Source organism: Vicia villosa, linkage group LG4, assembly GCF_029867415.1.
Source record: "Vicia villosa cultivar HV-30 ecotype Madison, WI linkage group LG4, Vvil1.0, whole genome shotgun sequence".
NCBI classification, from domain to species: domain Eukaryota; kingdom Viridiplantae; phylum Streptophyta; class Magnoliopsida; order Fabales; family Fabaceae; genus Vicia; species Vicia villosa.
In genome coordinates this window covers 185,769,703-185,796,703 of record NC_081183.1, presented here as the reverse complement: position 1 = coordinate 185,796,703, position 27,001 = coordinate 185,769,703, and the positions used below count along the sequence as shown (strand labels likewise).

At 35.0% G+C, this 27,001-nt stretch overlaps 4 protein-coding genes across 4 annotated transcripts; 1 reads left to right on the top strand and 3 right to left on the bottom strand.

Annotated features, from left to right (window-relative positions):
- The first annotated feature begins 715 nt into the window (after positions 1 to 715).
- Positions 716 to 4,022, top strand: LOC131596359 (RNA demethylase ALKBH9B-like). The gene is made up of 6 exons (XM_058868988.1): positions 716 to 985; positions 1,077 to 1,562; positions 2,247 to 2,332; positions 2,468 to 2,778; positions 2,934 to 3,005; positions 3,104 to 4,022. Exons 1-6 carry the CDS (start codon positions 820 to 822, stop codon positions 3,591 to 3,593), a joined length of 1,611 nt encoding a protein of 536 aa, XP_058724971.1. The 5' UTR covers positions 716 to 819; the 3' UTR covers positions 3,594 to 4,022.
- Positions 4,023 to 8,293: 4,271 nt separating this feature from the next.
- On the bottom strand, positions 8,294 to 10,331 carry LOC131600535 (E3 ubiquitin-protein ligase AIP2-like). Its single transcript, XM_058872682.1, has 5 exons — positions 10,001 to 10,331; positions 9,486 to 9,711; positions 9,152 to 9,354; positions 8,728 to 8,943; positions 8,294 to 8,597 (listed from the first exon to the last, which is right to left on the bottom strand). Exons 1-5 carry the CDS (start codon positions 10,145 to 10,147, stop codon positions 8,448 to 8,450), a joined length of 942 nt encoding a protein of 313 aa, XP_058728665.1. The 5' UTR covers positions 10,148 to 10,331; the 3' UTR covers positions 8,294 to 8,447.
- A 1,147-nt stretch (positions 10,332 to 11,478) lies between these two features.
- Positions 11,479 to 13,817, bottom strand: LOC131600534 (F-box only protein 13-like). Its single transcript, XM_058872681.1, has 2 exons — positions 13,633 to 13,817; positions 11,479 to 13,146 (listed from the first exon to the last, which is right to left on the bottom strand). The coding sequence occupies exon 2, from the start codon at positions 13,120 to 13,122 to the stop codon at positions 11,902 to 11,904; it is 1,221 nt and encodes a 406-aa protein (XP_058728664.1). The 5' UTR covers positions 13,123 to 13,146; positions 13,633 to 13,817; the 3' UTR covers positions 11,479 to 11,901.
- Positions 13,818 to 23,072: 9,255 nt separating this feature from the next.
- LOC131596358 (gamma-tocopherol methyltransferase, chloroplastic-like) lies at positions 23,073 to 26,710 on the bottom strand. Its single transcript, XM_058868987.1, has 6 exons — positions 26,169 to 26,710; positions 24,698 to 24,867; positions 24,305 to 24,409; positions 23,986 to 24,189; positions 23,666 to 23,768; positions 23,073 to 23,460 (listed from the first exon to the last, which is right to left on the bottom strand). Exons 1-6 carry the CDS (start codon positions 26,536 to 26,538, stop codon positions 23,354 to 23,356), a joined length of 1,059 nt encoding a protein of 352 aa, XP_058724970.1. The 5' UTR covers positions 26,539 to 26,710; the 3' UTR covers positions 23,073 to 23,353.
- Between the last annotated feature and the right edge of the window lie 291 nt (positions 26,711 to 27,001).

Sequence of the window (27,001 nt, the reverse complement as noted above, 5' to 3'; positions counted from 1 at the left end):
TCGATTGATTAATGACATACATTTCCCCATAATAAATAATATCTTTCTATATCCCATTAAATAACTAATTCATTAATCAAGTCACAACATATTTCTTCCACTATAATAAATAAATAAATCATGAAAATATGAATCAATATGGTAAGATATAATATAATTTTAAATAATTAATTTTTTTAGAGAAATTATATAATTGAAACTTTTTTTTGGACTTGACATTGAATAAAAAATTCGTAAGTTTTATAAATTATAGATTAAACACTAAATTGAAATTTACATTGATTGACTCTTATATTTATTATGAATTTAATGATTAATCACAAATAATACATACACATAATTTTATATAACATTTTTTTTTTATAATATTGTATTATTCACATAAATATTACATATCTTTCTAATTTAAAGATATATTTAAAATTGTTTATGTATAATTTATTAACATTTCTCATACTATAAAATTTTATTTTGTATTTAATATAATTTTAAAGTAGGTTTAATCATATAATTATAATTAACTATACTTAATCAAATATATTATTTGATTTTAAAAAAATCCAGGTAAAAATTATAAACAAATCCGTGCAACGCACGGGCCAAAAATCTAGTTTGTAACAAACCTTATCTTCATGTTAAAATTGAAATCTGAATAAAATCTTTTTTTCACCATTTATATCTCAACCGAATAATAATATATATAACAACAAATCTACTAAAAATTAAATCACATTAAAATTTCCAAAAACCAGCGTATCTTTGGTTTGTTACTTCACTTGTTTGTTTCTGTCTCCGATTCCACTGAGTCGACTCACCGCCATGGATAAACAATCTTCCACCATCGACCCTTTCCTCCTCGATTATCAACCTTCCGAACTCCGAATCGCTTCCGAATTCTTCTCCACGTGGCTTCCTTTTCTCTCCAAAGATCTCTGCCGCAACTGTTCTCAATCACTCTCCGATCGCATCCGTTCAATCGACCCTGGTAACATAAACCCTAATTTTTAATCGATTTTAATTTTTTAATTTTTTTTGTGTTTTAATGATAAAAATTCATAATTTATTGAATTTTGTAGAGTCTGAAAATGAAAACCGGAACAAGAATTCGGAGGAAGTTAATTTAGATGAAAATTGTGATTGTCATTCTCTTGGGAGCTGGAATGATGGTGTGCAGGAGAATTCGGCTTCGGAAGTTCCGAGTCCGCGGATGTCTTGGGCTGATATGGCTCAAGAGGATGATGAATTTGGTGAAGATGAGATTGGGATTGATCGAAACGACGATAACGCCGTTGTTGGTGGTGTGGTTTTGGGAGAGAATTCAGGTGAAGATAGAGTTGTGGCTGATAAGGCTGTTTTGCCGAGGGAACAAAGAGAGTATATTAGGTTTATGAATGTGAGGAGGAAGAAAGATTTTATTTGTATCGAAAGGATTAATGGAAAACTAGTCAACATTGTTGAAGGTCTTGAGTTGCATACTGGTATTTTTAGTGCTGCTGAACAGAAGAGGATTGTTGGATATGTTGCTTCTTTGCAAGAGATGGGAAGAAAGGGAGAGCTCAAAGGTTTGCATTTTTCTACTTTCATGTTGTCATAAGTTTGATCAGATTATTTATATGTTTGTAATGTTCATATGCATATATGAAGTAGTCTCATGGCTAATTGATCCGATCCCATTGCATCCGGTCATACAAATCCATGTAGAACTGACACCTTTGAAAAAAAAGTTGTTTCCGCAACACCTGGGATTATGTTTAATTTATTCATTTTTTAAAATTATTATCGATGTCAATGTGTCCGCGTCAGTGTTGTGTTTTTGGTGTGTGTGTGCTTCATAGATACAAATAATCAAGATCTAATTTGTTCTATTAAGATTTCATTTAGATATGCAATTGTTGTTTAGTGATAAGCGTCTATGCCGATTCATTTATTGAATCATTAGATTTCTTATTTTGTGAAGATTTTGTTGATAATTCAAATTTGAGATGGAAATTCAAACTGCACATGGTTATAGAATGTAAAAAGCACCCTTAAAGTTTAGTGGTTTATAGCACATTGAAAGCATGTCTCATTAAGATTGGGGTTAGGAAGAATAGAAAGAATTAAACTCTGACTTTTTCTTTTACGAATTTTGGCCATACAAATTAGCTCCTCAAGTAACAATGCGCCGAAAAACTCATGCCTAATTGAAGAAAGGCGTTAACATTAGAAATCATTTCATTATTTGACACGATTGTTAACTTTTTCAGAACGGACATATTCAGCTCCTAAGAAGTGGATGAAGGGCAAGGGACGCCAAACTATCCAATTTGGGTGCTGTTACAACTATGCAGTGGTTAGTCTCTCATAATGTCTTTACATTTCTTTAGAAGTAATATTAACTAAACTACTATTGTTTAGGGTGTAGGGTAATGTTTGATGAGCATCATAAATGGATCTATAACTTTCAAAATTAAATTTCTGCCTACAGGATAAGGACGGTAACCCACCTGGTATTCTTCACCGTGCATCTATAGATCCTTTACCCGATCTTTTCAAGGTCATCATTCGACGCCTGGTCAAGTGGCATGTACTCCCTACTACTTGTGTGCCAGATAGTTGTATAGTGAATGTCTATGAAGAAGGGGACTGCATACCTCCACACATAGACAACCACGATTTTGTTCGACCATTTTGCACTGTCTCATTTCTTAGCGAGTGCGACATACTTTTTGGATCAAACCTAAGGATTGTAGGTCCTGGTGAATTTGATGGTGTGTTTGCTATTCCTCTACCAGTAGGGTAAGTATTCAATCTTGATTTATCCACTACTCTGTCTATTTTGCTTGTTAACTAGTTCTACATTACATCGGATTCAGCTGAATTACATTATTGATCAACTTGTCGCTCTTATGGAGGATTCAAAATCTTTATAATCTCTCTTTTTTTCTCTCCAGATCTGTACTTGTCTTAAATGGAAATGGAGCTGATGTAGCTAAGCATTGTGTACCCGCAGTTCCTGCAAAAAGGTATTTACGGATATGATAGTATACATTCCTTTTTTCTCCGTTTTTCTTTTTTTAAAAGGTTATTGATTTGTATTATTTTTTGTGGAAACTTTTGCTAGGATATCAATCACATTTAGAAGAATGGATGAGTCCAAGCGACCTGCCGGTTACGTCCCAGAACCTGATCTTCAGGGGATCCAACCATTGGCATATGAAGCCGAGCAGGAAGAAAGTAACAAATCAAGTGGTGGACACAACAGATCTAATGATCGTCAAATGAGTAGGAATAATGACAGAAGAGGTGGCAGGATTGACGGAATGGGATCTGCACCTAGAAACGATAGATTCTCAGAGCCTCGTGAGTGGTCTCAAAATTCACAAAGATCTGCACCGACTAGAAACAATAGATACTCAGAGCCTCGCGAGTGGAGTCAAAATTCACAAAGATCTGCAACTAGAAACAATAGATACAACGATAGATACTCAGAGCCTCGCCAGTCACCTCAAAGTTCACAAAGATCAAACGATAGATACTCAGAGCCTCGCCAGTCACCTCAAGGTTCACAAAGATCTGCCAATAGGTGGAGTAGGGTAAAGCCGACTAATTAACAAGGAGGCGAGTTATTAGTATCCAAGATTCATACCAGTTCACGTTAAGTGAATTCTACAATCTTTATGCCCGTCACTTGGCAAATAGTCATGGGAGGTTTCTGAACTTTGGTTTTCCGAGAATGTTTTACTCTGCAACAATTTTTGTCATATCGGTGTATGGTTACAATTTGGTCGATTTGCGGCTGCTTTGGCACGTTTAATTACTTAGCCGGACTCGCTGTGTATATTATTAATTTGAGAGAACTTACAACTCAATAATGGTTGCAATTTGGTGAGAAGTTGTTGTATTTGTTGAAATTTTTAGCACCAAGCTAGAATGTAGCTGGGTGATATATTGACTTTTATTTTTTTATAGATTGATGCTTTATACCTAAAAAACATTCATTTTTAAGGTAATAATATTTTGGTTGCTTTGTAAGGTTAGCATTTTGCTATAATTGTTTAGTTTGAGATTTGCTGTTGGATCTAATCATTCTGAAATTGCTTGTGAAAGAATGAATTGAAGTGTGATGTTTAGTTCAAAAAACAAAATACTTTTAGGCTCAATTTATTGGTACTTGTTTGTAGCATTAATGAAATAGCGATAATGTAAGAGAAGAAGTACACAGTACACTTAAGATAGTTGGCCAAACATGTTAATGTCATGCCAGTAACATAACAGTTTGTGTATTCTGTTCAGAATTTAGAAATGCATGAGGAATGATAGTTGTGGACCCGTTCAACAAAACAGTTTAAATAATTGTACCATGTGTTTTGTCCAAATTCATCATACAATACAATAGAATAAGCAAACACAGTACTATGGTAAATTTCACAGATCTCAACTAATTAAGGTGGTTAGCTTTTTCAAGGTACTTATAGCATCTTTAATAAAGAAAAATTCAGTGATTGTTTAACTTACTTTTTCTGTGGGTGGGTTCAAATTGCCACACAATATGGTACTTTTCAGGGTAAAATGATGCATTAGGGGAGAAAACTACTATAGTTAGGGGTGGCAAAACGGTGGTCCGTCAGATCGGTCCGCGCACCCGTTATAAAATGGCGGGTTGGGTTGAAATTTTGAGTCCGCCGTCTACCAAAGCTTGCTCCGCCAAAATCCGCCGTCCGCCAATGTTCGCCTCGCCAAAATCCGCCATCCGTTAAAGTCCATCCCGCTTATTCGTTCAGCCCGTTCCGCCTTAAGCACGCCAATTTTTAGTTAATTCTAATAATTCTAATTCTTGATGGTTTTATTTTAAACATTTATTTGTGAATATATGCAACATTTTTTTAAGTAAAACTTAATAAAAAGATATTTTATAAAAAATTATTTAAAAAAAGTGAAAATTTTAATTGGAAGGTAAAAAAAGCTTATTAATCTATTAAAATAATAAAAGAAAAAAATAGGCGAACTTGATTTTTATGCCCATTTTCACTTGGCATGCTTGTCCGCCCCACTCTTTTTTTGGCGGGTTTAAGATGGAGCGGGACGGATGATCCATTTTGCCACCCCTAACTATAGTACTATTTAAGTGATTCTTAAGCGCAAACAAATTTTTTTTCAATGACATAAAAATAAATAATTCATATTTAACCTCATAAATACAAAATCAACCGACTCTTATCCCATTAGGTGGAGTCGGCTATATGGATTAATTTTCGCTAATGTTCTATCAAAGACCATGCTTCTATCTAAATCATTAATATCGAGATCTTTTCTAATAACTTCTCTTATAGTCTTTCTTCCTCTTTCTCGAATTGTTTGTCTTCTCTTCATCTCATATATTCTCCTTACTACAAAATTACAAGTCTTTCCTTTTTATGTTCAAACCACCTAAATTTATTTTTCACCATATTCTCTATTACAGGCACTATCCCAACACTCTTATATTTTCATTTCTAATTTTATCTTGTTGAGTCTTACCACATATCCACCGCAACATCCTCATCTTTGTCTAACTTTATTTTCGTGTTGATTCTTAACCATCCAATATTTTATTCTGTATAAAATCGTAGGTCTTACTTTTCCTCTAGCTTCAGCAGAGGACTAGACTTTTCCATATGCTGCAGCACTGGCCCCAAATTTTGAGGGATTCAATATTTTTTAATTACAAAAGCAAAAAATTTTACACCTAATTTTTCAAAAACATGTGTAAAATCATAATTTGCTTTCAAGCATCTATGATTTTATACTGGTTTCTTAAAAACAGGTGTAAACTCATAACTTTTAAAATTATATTTTTAATCTAGGTCTATTTTTTTAAAATTACAATCGGGCCTCCAAACTAATTGGATCGACCTTTTTTTAGCGGTATTTTTGCATCACATAAAACACTTGATATCTTTTTCCATTTCAACCATTCAGTTTGAATTTAAAGGTTTACATTCTCTTCTATTTCTCCATCATTATGTATTACGAACCTAAGATATTTAAACCGTGTGACTTAAGGGATGATATGGTCTTCAACTTTCACCTCTATGTTATAAACACTTCCTCCTATGTTCAACTTATATTCCATATACTTTGTCTTACTTCTGCTTAAGCAAAAATCACGCGTTTCTAAAGCTCTTCTCTAAGTTTTCAACATTTCATTTAAATCTCCCTTCAACTCTCAAAGAGGGATTATATCATCTGTAAAAAAACATGCATCTCATTGCTTGCTATTGGATATGTTTCGTGAGTACATCCAAAATTAAGGTAAAAAGATAGGTAGTAGAATTGAACCTTGATGCAAACCAATTTTAATGAGAAAATCGTCTGCCTCTCCACCATGTGCCCGAACACTAGTAGATACTCCTTCATACATTTTTGGACAACGCAAATATATGCAATTTTAATCCCTTTCTTCTCTAGGGCTTTCCACAAAATCTCTCTAGAAACTCTATCATACGTCTTCTCCAAATCAATAAAAATTAAGCGCAAGTCTTTTTAGTCCATCTGATACTACTCCATCACACACCGTAATAGATAAATCGCTTTCATGATCGACCTTTCCGACATAAAATCAAATTGATTCTCAATTATTTAAGTTTTTTCCTTAATCTTTGCCCAATTGCTCTTTCCCATAACTTCACAGATATTATTTTTAATTATTATTAAAACAAAATGATTGCTTCTATGACCTCTAGACTTTATTTTTAAACGATCCTAATCTCCACCCATAACACTTCAATGACAGTAAAGAAGAAAATGATCTCAAATCAAGAAACCTTAAAGTTAATAGGCATTGGATTGAGAAACTTCTTAATCTATATGTTCATAGATAGAAGTGGCGAAGCAGGCGGCTTGTCCGCCCTATTTAAGTTCGTCCTATTTAAGTCCATTAAAAAACGAGGCGATGTAGGGCGAACCATCTAATTAGACATCTGAGCTCAAAATTCAAGTTTGTTACGTTTACTAACGAATTAGAGTTTTTTTTCTTTTTCAGTTTGATTTATTACTTAGTTTATATATGTTTTAAATAATTTACGACTTCGTTTACTTACTATTTTATTTACAAATTTTTGTATATGTCATTACTTCCCAAACAATAATACACACCTCTTTTAAAAATCATTAAACAATAAAGTATATAAAATTTGTAGTATTTTACTAAACAATAATAAAAAAAAAGTTTATTATTTCATTATTTCTCAATTTTTTAATTTTTATCTCATAAATGATTGATTTTTACGGTTGCAACTTGCATCTACCGCCACTAAGTGAAACAATATGAAAATACATTTATCAAATCATAATGACTTTAGACAGAAGTACTCCTATTTTAAATTTTTTAATAAAAAAAGTTAGTGGATTGACCTCTTAAATGCCTAATTTTAAGTAAAAAAAAAATTTAACAAAAGTAGGTGGAAAAAACACGCCCTATCCCGTTTTTAAAGGGGATTAGGTAGGATAGACCAATTTAAGTAAACCTCGACCCGACCCGCCAAAATGATGGGGTCAAATGAACCGACCCGTCAAACCTGGCCTATTTTGCCATGTCTAGGACCTATCACATTGTCATCACTACTATAAATGATTTTCCAAGCATTTGATTCTATGAAGTTATATTTCCAAGTTTTAGGTTCCATTAGTGCTTCTGTAAATTGTAATGCTAAAACAATTCTTTTCCTATATTTGCAAACTGTTCTTTTTACACGCACTGCAAAAAATAGGGAGGATACAACTAAATTAATGCAAGCCATTGAACTAATCCAACTTCAGTTGATTTGGGTAAAATACAGTAATTGAAGTTGGATTGACATCATGTATAATTGATTCAATGTTTTAAAAACAGATTTGTCATGCCATACTGTGAGCGCGTAGTTTTTAGCATATAGTTTATATAACAATAAAAACCTGATTAGTTAAGATCTTTTAAGATCTATTCATCACGAACTTTTAATTTATTTTACTAACTTACAACTTATTTTTCAGACGTTTAACGGTAAAATTGTGTTGAGTCTTGTATAATAAGATAATGAAGACATTTTTTTTAATTGAAAAAATTATGGGCACATACGGAAATGAAGACATTTTTTATATTTCCATAAAATTCCCAAGTTTTATGTCACCTTCACCATATCCAGTTGATGGGTTTGTGATTATTCATTGCAATTTTTTGTTTTCTCTACTTTGTGTGGATACTTGTACCTTGAAAATGGCTAACTGGGTGCATTTTAAGAACCCTAAAAACTATGAACATGTATGTGATACACTAAAATGGAACTAACACATGAATCAATCCATGCTGTCAACATTATTTGGAATTAAGTGAGATTTTTTATTATCAAGGAATAGCTGTCATAAAAAGGTTGTCCTATAAATTTGTGAAGAAATCTATAGTTTCAAATAATGAAGAATACACAACTATTCACCAACTGAATATCCATCTAAACATACATGAATTCACCACCTCGAAGAGCGTTTGCAGCGCCTTTCCTCTCCTCTTCAGCTTCCTTTTCACGTTCCTTCCAGCTCTCATAGGCATGATCATCAGTTTGCAGCTCATGACGACAGATTGGACAAGAATTGTGCTCATCCTGCAACATAAATGATAAAAAAAATTGAACATTTCTTCCATATCCCCATAATATCTATCAACTGCAAAAAGGTTGGTTTCAAAAGGGTAAAACAAAACTTTCAGTAAACAAGTGAAGTTCGAAACAATACCAGCCAAGGTTTTAGACATGGAGGGTGGAATGTGTGCTTGCACGGTAACTCTTGCATTTGATCGTTTAGTGCCAGATTTTCCCTGCAAATGGCACACTCTGCATCTTTCCCCATATTAGCAAGGATCTCCTCTGTGAGAGTAATGACGGGAAGTTTCGCCACAACTGCTTTACTTGCCGGAGGAACTCTTGGAGCTACAGGACCATCATTCTCCATCTAACCATTTTTTTTGAAAAAAAAAACAGAGAAACAAATCACCCTCAGTATATTAATGTTTCAAACAATGCCTAAGCTGCATAGTACCTCTTTCATTTACTTAGAGAAACTGAATCTAGAAATTCAAAGCCATGTTATTATTTAAGAGAAACAAATGAAGCCGAACAAGGGGTTATAAGAGATACTTGAAAAGACTTAGGAAATATACCAGCGGCACAACTTCTTCCAATCTATTTCTAAGCATTTCAAGCACACTAGCAACATTTTCTGTCGTGGCTTCATTCGTTGCTAAACCTTGAGAGGATTCAGCTTCAAATAGTGTAGCAGCTGCTGTCAAGAGGTTTGCCTGAACCAACCATTCAGGCTGTGGTGGCTCTTGATCTACCGTAAGGTGCCCCTCAAAAAGGTATCCTGAATCAACACAAAACGTGATAAACACACGAAGGTAAAAAAAGCAAACTATTTAAAAATTTCGAAACCATAAAACTCATCAACATGAAAAACTACATATGTGACACATCAAGATAGTAAAAGAAAATCACCTCTATTTTCACGAGTCTCAGCAGGTCGCAAAGTTTGTGAAGGGTTGTCTTCTAGATGCAAATGTTCCTTGGCCTGATCAATGCAAGCCTTCAAGTGCACCTTCTCAGAAGGTTCGGAAACAAACAATATAGCCTGCTCAAAAAGGCCTAAGCCAGCACTCCAGAAACCGGGTGCTGTGTATCTCGTCTTCAACACCGTAGCAACTCTGCATATAACAGTATAAAACTGGAAATCACCAGCAACACCTCAGTCAGTTCATTATATTTTAATTATCCATCAAATCAAACAATAACCAGAATAGTCATTTCCGAATAGCAGCGCAGAGCGGCCGACTCTAAAAGTGGGATAGAGAGATATCATATAGCAGGATGACTGCTCTATTTGATATTTTTGGACGATTTACATATAATAATTATAAACATATATTTTTTGGACGATTTAGTGTAAAATTAAACAAATAACTCAAGTCATAAAATGTTCATAAATCAAAGCATTGTAAATGAAAGGAGCATACAGATTTCCGTAGAGAGGTAGAAGCTGATGGATATGTGGTTTGGAGCAGAGATTTAAGAGATGAAACAGCGGCTTCGAATTTCTGCTTCTTCCCCAATTGTTTCTGCAATTCTTCCAATTCTTGTTTAACTGAATCTTCGGAAGCCATTGGATTCTTTTCTTTGTGATTACGAAACTTGAATTTGAATAATTGAGGTTGTTATTGAAATTCAAAACCCTTTTTTGTTCTTCCTCTTTGTGTTTGTGGTATTTTTATATGGTTTGTTTGAGCAGCGATTTTCTTCGGGAAGGGGAAACAGAAGGGAATGATCGTCTACAAACGACCCTACTGTTATCTCGGTAGGTTGTCGAATCAAATTTGCCGACTTAAATTTATTTATAAATAAATTTTCTATTTCTTAAGTACACGTTAGCAATAGATTAATCTTTTAAGTTTTTTTTTTGTAGAGATTAATCATTTGCATTATATAATCATTTGTTATTTTATAAATGCTTAAAGTCAAACAATCAATAATCAATATTATAAGTATATAACAATTAAATTTGTTAATATCAAATCAAAATAGTCACTAAATATTTAAAAAGTTTTTTTAACAAAACATTATTATTAAAAAAGGTTTAATGGATATGCATTAACAATATAAAACAATTTTACACTGTCATCTAATAAAAAATAAGCAATTTGTCATGTCATTGAAATTTTTTAAAGATAAAATGTGATGAAATTGGATACATAGTTGTGATTGATTGATAGTTTAAAACTATTTTACACTGTCAGTGCATCACCATTTTCTCTTAAAAAATATATAAATTGTTTTTAGGAATCATAAAAAAATTTAAAATTGATCATCCTTAACTTTGACCAAAAAATCACACTTTAAAAGGAAAAGAAAATTAATTTTCAGGATGAAAGTGAGATATTTATATCCGCATCACACTTGTCTTCAAAGTTCAAACCCAGCTCATTTCAACTACAGGAAACAATAGAATAGCCAAATAACAACTTCTATCAATCCACAGATGAGTGATTTGACTAAACCAATTCCAAATATTAGAAACAAAATGACACTACAAAAAAACATGTTGCATTGTCTTGTTGGTTTTGTGACATAGGTCACATTGATAAATCAGGTAAAGATCTATGTTAGTCACATTTTCATCAGTAGCAACTTTGTTTTGAACAGTCCTCCAAAATAGACTAGACTCTGAAAGAGGGATATAATTGTGTCAAATTTATCATATGAAACAGTATATCATAGATTTTCAAGGTATACTTATGCCAAAGTTAATAAGTTACATTTTAGACAAAGATTTTACTCCCTCCGTCCCACAAGGTATCCTTATGCCAAAGCTACATTTCAGACAAAGATTTTCCTTCTTCGTTCCACAATAAGCGACTCAGTCCATCATTTCACACAAATTAAGAAAAGTGTTTAAAAGTAAGAGAAATAATAGTGTTTTTACTAAAGTACCCTTATCATTTATTAAGAATGGTGAATTTTTATTAATTAGAGAGTAAAATTGTAGAAAATATATTAGAAATTGAAATAGATCATTTATTTGGAACCATCATTTTATTTCAAATAGGTCACTCTCATTGTCACTCTCATTGTGGAACAACGGGAGAGGGAGTACCTTATAAAAATTAAATACTTTAGAAGCATTAACATGAGACAAAGAATCATGAACAGGATCATTCATTGATAATACTACTAAATGATAACAGTGTTACATCTCAAATTCAGTTAACAAAATTACAATATAATCAATCTGTCAACAATCAAATCATTTGGTTAGCTTCCATTTCTAACTATGCTGCATGAATAAAACTCAAGTACAAATCAAATTAAAATTAAACCAAACAGAACATAAAACAATGATTCCGGCTAGGCCGTTTCACAGTCACACAGAAGCCTCTATCCTCGGCTCGAACGAAAAAGCAGACATAAACTCCATGACTTCTCCATTTATGCAACATTTTGGCAATTCAACCCATTTGTTGGTCACCAAATCACACGTTACATAAGTGCATAGCTCAGGAGAGTTCAAGCATATGAAAATACGAGAACCGGCACCAACACAGTTGATATCCGGCTTCTTTCCGTACCATTCGTGAGACATTGAGGCAGGCATTGCTGCAATCTGTTGCCAGCAACGGTTAGTCTCGTCGAATTTCCACACACGAAGACTTGTGCTTTCCAAGAATTCTGATAACAAAACAACTAGCATCTCACCATTACATTCTACAATGTCGATAGAGTACTCGCAGAAAACTGGTAACAACCTAGGGTACTCAATGAAAGATTTGCAAGTCAAATTGCAGGCTACAACGGTTCCGGAGGTGCTCAGAAAATAGACTATCTCCTGACCGTCTTTGTTAGTAATGACCGATGAATATTGCTTGGTTGGACTTCTCTGCATGCTACTTGCCACCACGTTTCCGGCCTTGCTCAGGAAGTACACTACATTGTCGTCAGTCGAATCACAATCCGACGAACTATCATCGACCTTCCTCCCAAGAGCATTCTCATCTTCCCAACAGGCTGAGCTAGAGTTATAGACTTTAAACGAAAGATTCGGTAATTCCCCAAAGACCAACACAATCTTGTAGGACATTTGGTCATTGAAAGCAGCACTCATAACAACAGCATTGAGAGATTGGTTTTCTGAGTTGAAATTCAACGGAGGAAGTTCGCAACAAGATCCGGTCACGGGATTGGACACAATGAAGTTCCCCAACGACGTGCGGTAGCAAACTAGGCCATTAGACGCTGCAACCGGCATGCAACTTTTGTTGGAATCTTCGAGCAGAAGATTCGGATGATTGAGTTTTTTCCAACTGTTTTCAGCCGAGTCAAAGATAACCGATTGGTTGAGACTCGGAGCAACCATGAAAAACCAAGGATCCCTCGAAGGAACGTGTGAGCAAGCAAGCTTGAAACTCACAGAACCAGCAGCTGATTTCCATCTTTTGCAGACAGAAGTAAGGCGAAAGAACGACGAAGTCGGTAGCCACGAAAGTACCCTTTCAAAAAGATCTTCATTCAAATCATCAAGCGAAAAGCTGTTGAAGCCTAAATTGTCTCCATTTTCTGGAGACTTTCTTTTCAAACTATGTGCCATTGACAACAAATTTGAAGCAAACAACTGCAGTAAGAAACAAAGCAACTATTAGCTAATAGCTAAGCAAGATGTAACCAATAAAAATCCAATTTTTTTTCCATTTTCAGAATCAATACCAACATAAAAACCAATTGATGAGAATAATAATTAATCACTTTTATATGAACACATAAAGGGTAACCATGAAAAAGGTCAAAACTTTCCCTTTCATTCTCCAACCCCTTTTAATCTTGCAACAAAAATTTCAAAGCTTCATTCACTATGCTAACAAATTAAAAATCAAAACTTTACATAACTCTAAAAGAAAACCCTTTAATCTTAAGAAGCTATTCTTCAAAAACAAACATTAACCTTAAAACTTCAAATGCAAACATCATAAAAATTTCACCCCTTTTACTAGAAACCCTTAAAACAAACTCATAATTCCAAACAACACTAACAAAAAACTCACTCAAAGAAACACATATTCAAGAAGAACAAGATGAATCAAAGTTAAGATAAGAAAGTTACCTGAAAGAAAGATAGAAGTGAAGGTGGTTCTGATGCAAGATGAGATGAAAATGGGGTTTTATGTGAAGGATGAAAATCTGAAAAAGTGAAAAAGAGAAAGTAAGGTTCTCAACTCAAGAGAGAGGAAGCTTCGTTAGGATATGAGTTTTATAATAACAATGGATAGTTGACACTTTGACAGTAGTATAATATAGTGTAGTGTTGTGTGTGTACTCTCACAAAGTCACAAAGACATATTCTCATTCACAAGACACACGCACACAAACCACACACACGTGTGAGTGAGTTTGCTTTAACGTTGTTTGTTTTGTTACATTAGATTCGGTTGCATTGCAAATCTATGTCAACGGATTTTCACATAAGTAGTTGACTATGGTAAGAGGAGCTTTGGATTCGGTTGAAACAAAACAAAAAACAAAAAAAAACAAAAAACATTAGTTTAATAATAATATAGTGTTGCATAAAAGAAAGAGAAAGTGGAATCACTATGTAGAAATTGTCAAAGTGTGGTTTTGTTGCAGCTGACCCTTGTGAAACAAAAGCACTTTTGGGTCCTCGTTATCGAATCTTTGTCTGTTTTTATTGCAAAGTCAATGGTGAAACCCCATTCACAAGACAACTATGGGATTCTTTTATCATATTAATAAAACTAGATTTGTGGAGGAAAATATGGAAAAGTAAAGTATGTTGTAGTTTTGATTTTTTATTTTCTTCTTTTCTTGTTCCTCGTGTGTTTGTGTGTTTTCACTTCGTGTAGATAGATGCTTTCATACATAGATACTCCCTCCGTCTCATAATAAGTGTCCCATTTGAGTAATGCGCGGTTTTTAAGAAAATGATTGGATGTGTTGGTTTTAGTAAAAAAGTTAATGTCATTTACTAGAATACCCCTATTAATAGTAGTTGAATAACGTGAAAGTTAATAAATAGGGGTATAATAGTGGAAAAATAATAATGATTCATGCATTGGAATTGTAAATGGACAATTAATTTGAGACAAGGAAAAACTGCAAATAGGACACTTATTATGAGACGGAGGGAGTAAAAGATATTAGGTTAATGCAGCATCCTTTGTTTAAACTGGTTTTGCTTTTGGACACTTTCATTTTTCATCTATATTGATACTTCTAACAAGAACAGAAGAAGGTTCTAATGAACTTCCCATGTGGAATATGAGAGTTGATGAAATAAAACTAGTTGAGATGCCTCTAACAAACTCTCACGTGACTTGGTAAAGTAACCATTTTACTTTTAGTTAAAATATAAATTTATTAACTCTTAATCTATATCAATTTTTTTATATTTACTATTATCAGTTAAAGTGAAAAATATATAATCTAAGTGTTGTAACCGGTTAACACGGGGGATTAACCAGTTACAGTTACAGTTTGGAAAAAAACACTTTTGAAAAGAGAAATAGTAGTTTTGAGTTGGCATTAATTGGTTACACCTGATTGATAATTTTGAATTTGTATCAGCGGTAACCGGTTAACAGTTTGTGGTAACCGGTTACAGCCCCGAGTTTTTGTTTTTTCTAATTTTTCAGTTGTATGTTTTAGGTCCTAATTATTTTGTAACACTTGTATAAATGTCCCGGGGACATCGTTATCTCAAGTAATGAAAATATCATTCTCACCCTCAATTATCTCTCCTTTAATCCCCTCGTGTCTCATTATCTCTTTCTCCACATACTCCATAGTTTATCAATTGTGAGATTGTATGTTTCAACATTTGGCATCAAGAGTCTGATTTTGATCCACAAACACCTAGTGTGCAACATGAATTATATCACCAATGACAGAGTCCTTACAATTCTAACAACCCTTGATGCGAAGAATTACGACATATGGTGCAAGCAAATGAATGTGTTGCTTGGCTACCAAGATGTTATTGAAGTGAACAAGAATGGGGTGAATCCACTTGTAGAAGGTGCAACGAATGCACAACGAGCAACGCATAAGGAAGAGAAGAAGAAAGACTCCAAAGCATTGTTCTTGATCCATCAATTTGTGAATAGTGACAAATTCGAAAAGGTTGGCGATTGCGAATCGTCGCAAGCGTGAGAAATCCTAGAAAAGGCATATGTTGGAGCTGATAAAACAAAGATGGTGAGGTTACAAACTCACAAATGTTAGCTTGAATTGATTCAAACTAAAGAAAATTAGACAATCAATGATTACATGAGACAGATTATTCAATTGGTGAACCAAATCAAGGCGTGTGAGAAAACTGTTTATGAGTAGAATACTATGTCAAAGATCTTGCATTCTTTGGCGGCAAGATTTGACAACATTGTGGTGGTGATAGAGGAATTGAAGGATTTTGCGACATTGAGCAAATAGAAGCTTCAAAGCTCTCTTGAAGCTCATGAGCAAATGATGGAGGAGAGAAATAACGACAAGACAAAGGCGGATGTCACTTTGCAACTTGGTTCAATGAGAAGAACAAGAAGTCGAAAGGAAAATGGTCCATGAAGAGTAAAGGAAATTTTCAAAATTTTGGTGGAAAAGATTCCTAAAATTCAAAACGTTCGACTTGTCAAAAGGGTCAGAGCAGCTACAACAAAAATGGTGGTTAAGGCATCATTAGAGGCGAAAAAGGAAAATTTGACATAAGCAAGGCACAATGCTATAATTGTCAAAAGTTCTATCATTTCCAAGAGAATGCAACACAAAACAGAGGGAATCTCAAGGAGATGAAGTCAAGTTTGCAAGCAAAGAGGTGGATGATGATAAAACACTCTTGTTCATGATCACGGAAGGTGAATGCAACAGTAGTAGGCTATAGGGCATCAACAGCAGTTCCGAGAATGCTACAGAAATGCTTGCGAAATAAAATGTTAAGGTGATTGTGATAGAAGAAGTCCAGTGCAATGAAGAATGGAACTTGGATTTTGGTTCTTCTATGCATATGACGAGGGGGAAATATTGGTTTGTCAAAATTAATCAAGCCATGAAGAATAAAGTGAAATTCGCTGATGACACCATTTTAGCGGTCGATGGGATCAGTGAAGTTTTTATCATGAAAAGGGATGATGGACATTCCTTGATCAAATATGTATTGTACATTCCAGGAATCAAATTTAACCTTCTAAGTATTAGTCAATTTCTTGAGAAGGGTTACAAGATTCGCATGGAAGACAAAACTTTGTGCATTATAGATGAAAACGAGGTTTTGGTCTTTAAAGCTCTTATGGCTGCTAATATAACTTTCAAGATTGAGTTGAAGGTTATGGAGCATAGGTGTCTTGCTACATGGACAAGTCGAGAAGAGTGTTTGTGGCACTACCGTCATGTGCTTCTCAATTTTTGAGATCTCAACGCATTACAAAAGAATGGAATAGTAACCAGGTTGCAATCCATCAACATATCGGATGAAATTTGTGAAAAGTGAGTGCAAGCAAACAACACAAGGTTGAATTCAGCAAGGATATAGGTTGTAGAATCAAGTATCACCTTGAGGTGGTGTATTTTGATGTGTATGGGCTGATTCGAGTTAATTTGTGTGGTGTCAATAGGTACTTTGTCACTTTTATCGGAGATTATAGTAAAAATCTATAGACATACCTAATCAAGATAAAGGAAGAGGTATTCGAAGTGTTTAAGCATTTTAAGTCCATGGTTGAGCGGCAAAGCAGTCTCAAGCTCGAAGTTCTCAAAGCGGATGGTGGAGGCGAGTATGTCTCAAATGACTTTGAGAAGTTTTGTAATGAAGAGGAGATAATGCATGAGATAGTACCACCCTATACACCGCAACAAAATGGTGCCTCCGGGAGAAAGAATCGATCGATTATGAACATGTTGAGAAGTATTTTAAAGGGGAAGAACTTGCTGAAAGAGTTGTGGGGAGAAGCGGTATCCAAAAGTGCCTATTTGTTGAATAGGTATCCTATAAAGAAGTTTAAGAAGATAACACTGGAAGAGACATGGATAGATTCAAACCGAATCTATACCATTTGAGAGTTTTCTATTTCATTACGTATCGATGTATTCGGGTCAACTTAGAAAGAAGTTGGATGACAAAGGGGAGATGATGATACTAGTAGGGTATCACTCTACTGGAGGTTACAAGTTGTTTGATGCTAAAAACACGAGGATTGTGATCAGCTTGGATGTCGTAATCGATGAATTGAAGCAAATGGAGCAGCTTGTAACCAATTACAGCCAATTGTTAACCAGTTACATGTATGCGTTAACCCTTTACATGAAACTGTTAACCAGTTACAGCTTCAAATTTCCAGATTCTGAAGAAAGGGAAAGTGTAGAAAAGTAACGTGTCCAATCCAGAGCTGGTGAAAATGTGAGACGACCAACTAGGCAGAGAGGTTTTCCTCAAAGACTCCAAGATTGTGAGATATTACACGATAACGAAATCAATGATGATGGTGATTTTGTCCATTTTGCATTTATGGCCAAATTCGAGCCCGTTAAAATGGAAGAGACCGTAAGTGATCCAAAGTGGATTTGTTTTATGAAGGAGGGGCTAGAATCGATCGAGAAAAATAGTACTTGGGAGTTAGTTGATCTTTCGAAAAGAAAGAAGTTGATTGGTGTAAGATGAGTCTATAAGGTGAAGGAAAATCTCAAAGGTGGAATAATCAAGCATAATACTCGATTAGTTGCAAATGGATTTTTGCAAAGAGATGGTATAGACTTTGATGAGGTATTTGCACCGGTAGCTAGAATCGGAACCATGAGGCTAGTTTTTGGTATTGCGAATATCAACAATTGGTCTATCTATCAAATGGATATGAAGTCATCATTTTTGAACGGTCCGCTTGAAGAAGAAGTGTATGTGGGGCAACCCCCTGTTTTGTTATGAAATAACAAGAGGAAAGATTCTACAAGCTCCAAGAGCTTGGAATAAACGGATATATGGTTTCCTAGTTGAGGTTGGCTTCAAGAAATGTGTATCCGAACATGGAGCTTATGTGAAGACGAAAATAAGTAAAGGGATGATCATTCTTTGTCTATACGTAGATAATTTGTTTATCACAGGCAGCAATGAGAAGAGTATTTCTAAGTTCAAGAGTGAGCTTATGAAAGAATTCGAGATGAGTGACCTTGGTATCGTGACATACTTCCTTGGCATAAAGCTCCACAAATCCGAAAAGGGACTGCTTATGCATCAAAGGAGATATGCTCTTGAGATATTGAAGAAGTGTGATGAGGAGCATTGTAATGTTGTCATTACACCAGCTAAATCAAGGTTGCAGCTGTCCAAGAATGAAGAGGAGCAGAACGTAGACCCAACTCAATATAGAAGGTTGATTGGATCATTACGTTACTTGTGCAATACGAGACCAGATTTGGCGTTTAGCATATTGCAAGTAGATTCATGGAGAGATCGAAGGTGTCTCACTTGGAAATAGTCAAGAGAATCCTCAGATACATCAAAGAATCTATTGGTTGCAAAATTCTCTTTCCCACAGCGGATACGGGCAGAAAATGAAATTTTCTTGATTTTACCGATTCCAATTGGTGTAGAGATAAAGATGGTCTAAACACATACAACTTATCTCTTATTAATGTAACATACTTCTACAGCAAGGGTCCTTGGTTTGCGCTGCCACCTTGACTTAGAAGATGACCAAATGCAAATATGTTCCTCATTTGATTTTTATGCTCCCATTTCTGAGGCTAGAGTGAGACCAATAAAAGCTCTGTACTTTGCTTATTTTTTGGTAGTTTGGAATTCAAAATACGAGGATACTTCTACTACCAGCATTACTTCTCTCTCAAAGATGAGCCCCACACCTCTTCCTCTTGTATGGGGTGATCAGTCTGTGAAGACAATCCACATTGTGCATTTAAGCATGTAGATCGCGCCATTTATGCAATGAAATATGCAAAAACTTCGGTCCTTAAAACTTTCCTTTGCTCAAAGAAGATATTGAACTCAAATATTTTGATTGACCATTTTGTCATTCGTCATGCGAGGTACGGCTTGAGGAGGACTTGCTTGAGAGGTTGTTTAGTCCCGACGACGACATTATGTGCCAAAAAGTAACGTGGTAACTTTCTCGAAGCTATGATTAAGGCTAAAGAAATTTTCTCAATCTTCCGGTAACGGATATTTGAGTCGGGTAGTGTTTTGGATATGAAATATATCGGGCTCTGTAAAATACCCACCTCACGGATGAGGACAACGCTTACTACTTCGGTAGACATATCTAGGTAAAGGATTGGAGTTTCTCTAGCCAATGCTTTAGACATGATTGGTGGGGGTGGACATTGCTACATTTAACGACGTGAACACTTCGCATTCTGGGGTCTAATCAAATTGTACCTCTTCCCTTTGAAAGGTATAGGATGGTAGGCCGTGTTCGGATGACTATGAGATGAATCTAGGAGAGCGGTAAACATCCCATTTAACTTCATTATCTTCTTCTTCGTGTTCGTGGTGTCCATTTTAATCACATTTTTGAACTTATCGAGGTTGGATTTGATGTCTCTTTCTATTAAATAGAAACACAAAAATTTAGCAATCGCAACCTTTAAGGTACATTTCTCGAGCTGAAGTCTCATGGTGTATTTTCGAACCCGGTTGAATATGCTAGTGAGGTGTTTATCATGCCACATCTCTTCGCTGAATTATGCAACCTATGTACAAATTTCCTCTCCAAAAAGCTTGTTCATCATTCTTTGGCATGTAGCACCCATGTTCTCCAAGCCGAAAGGCATAATGTAGTATTGATAATTAGTATGCTCTGTCATGAAAACAATTTTTTTCTCTATCTTCTTCATGCATAAGAATTTGAGAATACTCATAATAGACATCCATAAATGATAGTAGTTTGTACCTCACCGGATTTTCCATCAGTTTATCGATGCTTGGAAGCGAGTACTAATCTTTAGAGCAAGACTGGTTCAATGTAATGGACACACACCCTCCCCTTGCTCTAAGTATATGACAGAGGGATCGATATTCAATTGGTGATAAGCCAAACTTGGGTCAATATTAGCCATCTCATATGAGGAAATCGCGAAGAGGTCGGTGTTGGGTTTGAGGCACTTCATGAGTTCCCTTTCTACCAACGATGTTAGACTGATTCCTATTTTCACCAATCTGGCCAGATTTTCGCCAAGTTACACGACTAAGAATTCTCCATATAGAGTTGGTCTTAGGATTTTCATCCTACCCCTAGTTGGGAGCTCACTCTGCTGATTGAAAGAATCACATGATTAGATCGTCATCTATTGTAGTTTCGTCAAGGCGTGCATTGAAATCCTTGGTATTGATGTTTGGTCGACTTCGATTGGGGACGACAATCCTTCTCGCTTTGATGTCTTGCCAAAGGATTGTTGCCGTTGGATATTTTAGCAATGTCTCATACATTCGGTGGACTTCATATAGGTTGGCATGGACGACAACCGGTTTGTCATAGATGTTGTGATATGTTATCTTTAGGTGGACGTTCGAAGCGACTATGTTGAGTGTTGTGAAGAAAATTTTCCTTATGATGCAGCTGTAGACACCCATTCCTTATGTCCGTTATCCTTATGTCCTTTCCTTCCTCCCAAAGAGACTGATAAACTTATGGTGCCTTAATGATGAGTTATAGAATCATTAAACGCATAAAGTCCCATTCTTTTGTTAGGTGATAATTCTTTTCTATCTAGTCCCAACTCCTTAAAGAGACCCGCGCAAACGATGTTGCATGAGCTTCACTATTTGATTTTATATTTTAGAGGTTATTACCAACTGAATCACTTTGTTGGAAACATCATACATTTTTTCTATATATCGGAACTCTAGGATTGGTCTCTCATCTTTCGGTTCTCTCTTCCCATCATTCGTCTAAGATCGCAAGGCATTTTTCTCTTTGCATATCTCTTGGTTGACTCTTTTAGGATGGATGATCCTCCGATAATCGAGGAGATAACATGAAGTGGTAATGGGACGGAGGTTGAAATCGGAGCGGCGAATCCACTCGCATGATCAGATGTTACTGTTATTGATTAAGGGAAATGTTGGTGAGAACATGCAACGTAAAGGATCTGATGAATTTCACATGGAAAATTGCGAGTGGATGAAATTATACGCGCGTGGACGAGCTTATATATGACAAGAGGTTAAAACCTCTCCCAGTTGACACGACATACGGGAGACGGTCGGATTGAATCCAATAGATGATGATGAGCAAATAGTTTGAATCTGGTGAGGGATTTATTGGCGAAAGTCTACACGTCAATCGCTCTCATGTCACATGATATTGTGGAGTGGATGTTGAGTGTTGGACTAGTTTTATTGGACCTTTTGACTGGCCCGGAACATTAATCGTTGCAGACAACAAATTGCATCAATATCTCATGAATGGTATGTAAAAAACAGGATGTCATCTGTGTTGATGCTGGCCTTCGGATTTTTATATGCTTGAACTCCCCTGAACTATATGCACTTATGTTATGTGTGATTTGGTGATTAACAAATTGGTTTAATTGCCAAAATGTTGCATAAATGGAGAAGTGGTGGAGTTTATGTCTGCATTTTTATGCCTTCTTTTGTTTCATGCTAATGTTTGTAATGTATAATATAAGGTAAAATGAAATGTAATCTACATGCTATTAGCTTTGGCATATGGATAACTTGAAAAGCTATGATAGACAGCTTCATATCACAGTTTCATTGATTGATTTATTTATGGAGTAAAAACGAGCAAAATATCCTGAAAATTGCACTAGTTGTAAAACTATAGTAGTATTTCTACAAAATATTGCTCAAGTTATCACATAATTAGTCTTACATTCATTTAATGATATAATTAGCTTTTATTGCACAAATCAACACACAACAATAAACACTAGTAAAATAAAGGAATGAGGTGTTACATTCGCAATCAAATGATAGGCAAGACAGACACCCTTTCACTTTAACCTTCATCTACCTGCGGCGTTACCACCATCTACCTTCTGCCGCATATAATGGCCTAGTTTGCTACCACACCTCGTTGGAAAACTTCATAGTGTTAAATTTCGTGATTGGATCTTGTTGCAACAAGATCCATTCACATAATTGAACACAATGAAGTTTCCAAACATCGTGCCGTAGGAAACAGACCATTAGAGACTGCAATATAGGTATGCAACTTTTGCTAAGATATAGATGATTGAGCCTTTTTTAGGCGGAGTTCAAAGATGACAGATTGGTTGAGACTTGGAGCAACCATGAAAAACCAAGGATCCTTTGAAGGGATGTGTGAGCAAGCAAGCTTGAAACACACAGATTTTCTGGAGACTTTCTTCTCAAACTGTGTGCCATTGACCATAAATTTCAAGCAAAAAACTGCAAAAACAAAGGAACTACTAACTAAGACATTGCCAACAAAACAAAAACCATTTCCCCCCATTTTTCAGAACCAGTACTAACATAAAAACAAATTGATGAGAATAACAACGATTTTCAAATGAACACATGAATATATCAAGAAAATTCACTGAAAGAAACACATTCAAAAGGGGGCTTCAGTAAACAACGATGATACAGTACAAGAACAATAAATGATGGAATAATAAAACCTTTTTGTTTCTTTGTAAACCAATATTGAGCAACCATTTCAATTGTAGGTTACATTTTTCCTTCAATATCCACTTATTCAATCCTAATAGGATTTGATGTGGCAGAATACTATCTTTAATTCTTCTATTTATGAACTACCAAAAGAAAAATGACATGTAAGAAATCTGTTTCATTATACTAAAATATAAAATCGTCGACCCTCCTAGTTTTCAGGCTTTCGACATGTGATAATGGCAAACTTAATTACACCCTTCCTGAATCCTTCTATCATCAATGGCATAGCCAAAGCTCCTTTTATAGTTTTTAGCCCTGCGCACACCAAAAATCAAATAATTCTCAGTTACATACAGTGTTACTTTAGATTATTATTTCAAACATGAGACAACATAAGAAGTTATATATAGATAAATGAAGGAGTTTAACACTTTTTAAAAAGTATTCTTAATAAATATTATGCATTAATCATGATAAATTATCATAAATACATAGTATTAGAGTATAATGTTGAGCTTACCACTCCTTAAGATTGAAGCGAAACCCTTCCATGTTAATGCTGAACGTATCACTGCTGGCCAAAATGGAGCAACATAGGGAGACCAATCTGCTGATTTGATGTCCTAGACAGATAGATAGAAATCAATGTCAAAATAGCAACACAGCCTAAACTGATAACACATAGTGTGATTGATTAAGTGCTTATCCAATAAACTATTGTATACGATAATGCAATTATGTCGTTTAAATTAGCAACACTAGATTCAAATGAACTCTAATAAATGTCTCAACTCATAGCAGAGAATGAATTTTTTATAATTAGGTATATTGATTAACTACCTGAAGGGACATGGACTCGAGTAATTTGACATATTCGGCAGTTGAGCACCATGCTGGAAGATAAAATGAGTCACATATCTTCTTCAAGAGATTTTCCTCCCATGGTTGTAGGGATTTTTCATCCGGACGAAGATCCCTATGGCACCACGTTACTATAATTATGGTGCCACCTGGTGCTGCTACCCGAACTAACTCTCCAACAAACTGAAACAGATTTTGAATGAGACTGGAAATTGACTATAACTGTATAAGCATAAAGAAAAGAAAATATCAAAGAAAGTGAAGTAGAATGCAAGTGAGACAACAAGAGAATTGGAACCTTTGGTTTGTTAGGCATATGCTCTCCACTCTCCATCGACCACACCAGATCAAACTGGCCGTCAGGGAATGGTTGCTCTAGAGCATCAGCAACTTGAAAGGAAACCTACCATTACATTACATAAACATAAAAGGTAAATATATCAGCCACACAATGAGTCACTATATAGACACTGAGACGTAGAAATGGTAATAATTTAAGAAAGTGGAATTGATTGAACCTAAATATATAACCACATGTGTAAGCATGCTAAGTGTCAAACATATGTCGAATATCAGACCCTTGGTGAGGGTTTTATTACAATAAAATAACATAGTTGAACAAATATTGAGCAGCAAGAAAGTAAAATGTGTAAGAAAACGATAAGGAGAAAATATCCAGAAAAAGAAAAACCTTGTCAGCTAATCCTTGAGCAGCAGCTAGAGCATTTGCTCTTTCAGCTTGGACGGGACTGAGAGTGATGCCGACAGAACTTGCTCCAAATTTCTTGGCCAGGTACCTTGAACTGCCCCCTATGCCACACCCAACATCAACTATACTCTTTGGCCATTTTGTTGAGTCCTCTGAGCATATTCATTCATTCAATAACAACAAGTAGTCAATACTAGTCAGGGTCAAATTTATCAGCAACAATGGAAAATTTATCAGCAACAATGGAAAATTTACTTTTGTTGATAACATCTAAAATTACACACACACATACAAAGTATCCTGGTATTCTCCAATTGAGAAATGGTTTATGATTTATTAACAATAACCGAAATCCTCTTTCTATGTGGCACCAAAACATCATATTGAAGGTGTTTTTGATATCCGACCGAGACTGACACCACATTGATCGTCACATTCAATCACTTCTATTTTTTCAAACAATTACCAGTGTTGGGTCTAATGTTCATGACCATATCTCTCCTTCATAGCATTGAGTAAACAGTCATTTTTGTCATTAAAATTTGCTAATAAAGTCCCTAAATGTATCAAAATTATATACAACAACAACCAAGCCTTATCCCACTAAGTGGGGTCGGCTACATGAACCAAATGTTCTATCCAGGACCATAATTATATCCAAATCGTTAATCTCGAGATCTTTCTTAATAACTTCTCTTATAGTCTTTTTAAGTCTTCCTCTTCCTTTAATTGTTTGACTTCTCTCCATCTGATCTACTCTTCTTACCACCGAATTTACATGTCTTCTTTCTACATGCCCAAACCACCTAAGTCTATTTTCTATCATCTTCTCTCTATTATAGGTGCTACCCCAACACTCTCTCTAACATATAAGTGTGTTTTCCCGCAATAATTTCATTAACCAAATTGTCTAACTAAAAACACATAAATTGACTAAAAAAATACATACTTATGTAAATTATTCTAATTTGATACATTCAAAGACTAAGGTGATACCAAACACACTCACCTAACAAAATGGCAATTTAATTTATATCTTTAGGTGATAAACCAATGATTGAAAATCCTTATTTTCTAGTCTATAAACATCCTCTTCAGTCTTCTCAAATAGATTACTAGAAATAGTGAATATGATTTATACATACTCAATTTCAAAACCCAACAAAATAAAGTACTATTTGCATTAAATGCATAAAAAACGTATAACTCAGACATTTTTGCACCGACACCTCTAAAAAAAAAAAAATCATTTCCACGCTGACACCGACATTTCTAATTACTTTCAATTTATTATTTTTTTAAAATATCATCGGTGTCAACTAATCAGCGTCGGAGTCTCCGTGTTCGTGCTTCATAAAAGCAAGATAATAGAGCAGTTCTACAATTCAATACAATATAATACAATACAACAGTGAGCAGCACTAAACAGAAAAAAGTTGAACGAAAGCAATACCAGAAAGAGAAGCAAACTTCAAAGACTGTTCAATCATTCGGATCTGAGCTTCACGATGATCCGAAACCGAAACAGTAGAATCCGGATCATAAAATCCATGATGCATATGGTCACCCCAAATATTCTCCCATATTCCAGAAGACTCATCGTAAAACTCAGCAATCCCTAACTGAAGCTTCTTCTTCTCTTCCTCCAACACAATCTCTTGCTCCCTAGTTGTCACCGCCATTGATACACCAACGTAACTACTTCTTCTGCTAAACGTTGTAGTAGTAACAGCGTCTCTGTTGCAGAAACTTTTTCGCTGAATCGATGAACTATGGAACGTGGGGGTGCAGCGTAATAATGAAGAGACTCTCGTCGTCGACATTGGTTTGTTTCTAACCACTTGCAAGTGGACACGACGCAACGAAATAAATTGCAATAATTTTGTGCAGCTTTTTTTTGAAGAAATAAAAAAATTCTGAAAATTAATTTTTTGAATTGTTATTTTGTCTGATTCTGAAAACTAAAATGAAATGTTATTTTCTGAGAGGGTAGAAGATAAGATTATTGTACTTTTTTGTGATTATAAATTTAAGAAATTATGGAGGATAAAATCGGGTTTGTACATATAGGTTGGAAATTTTAAACAATCATATTCATACCTAACTTGTTGGATTCCGTGGTGATGTTGCAGTCAGTTGATCAGGTTTTCTATAAATAATTTCATTGGTACATGTATAATATCAATTGTTTGGAGTTTGTTTATTCCAAATTTCCAATAACATATTTTTTCCTAAAAATATCAAACTGTCCTAGAGGATTCTTTGTTAGAGGATTTCTCAATCAAC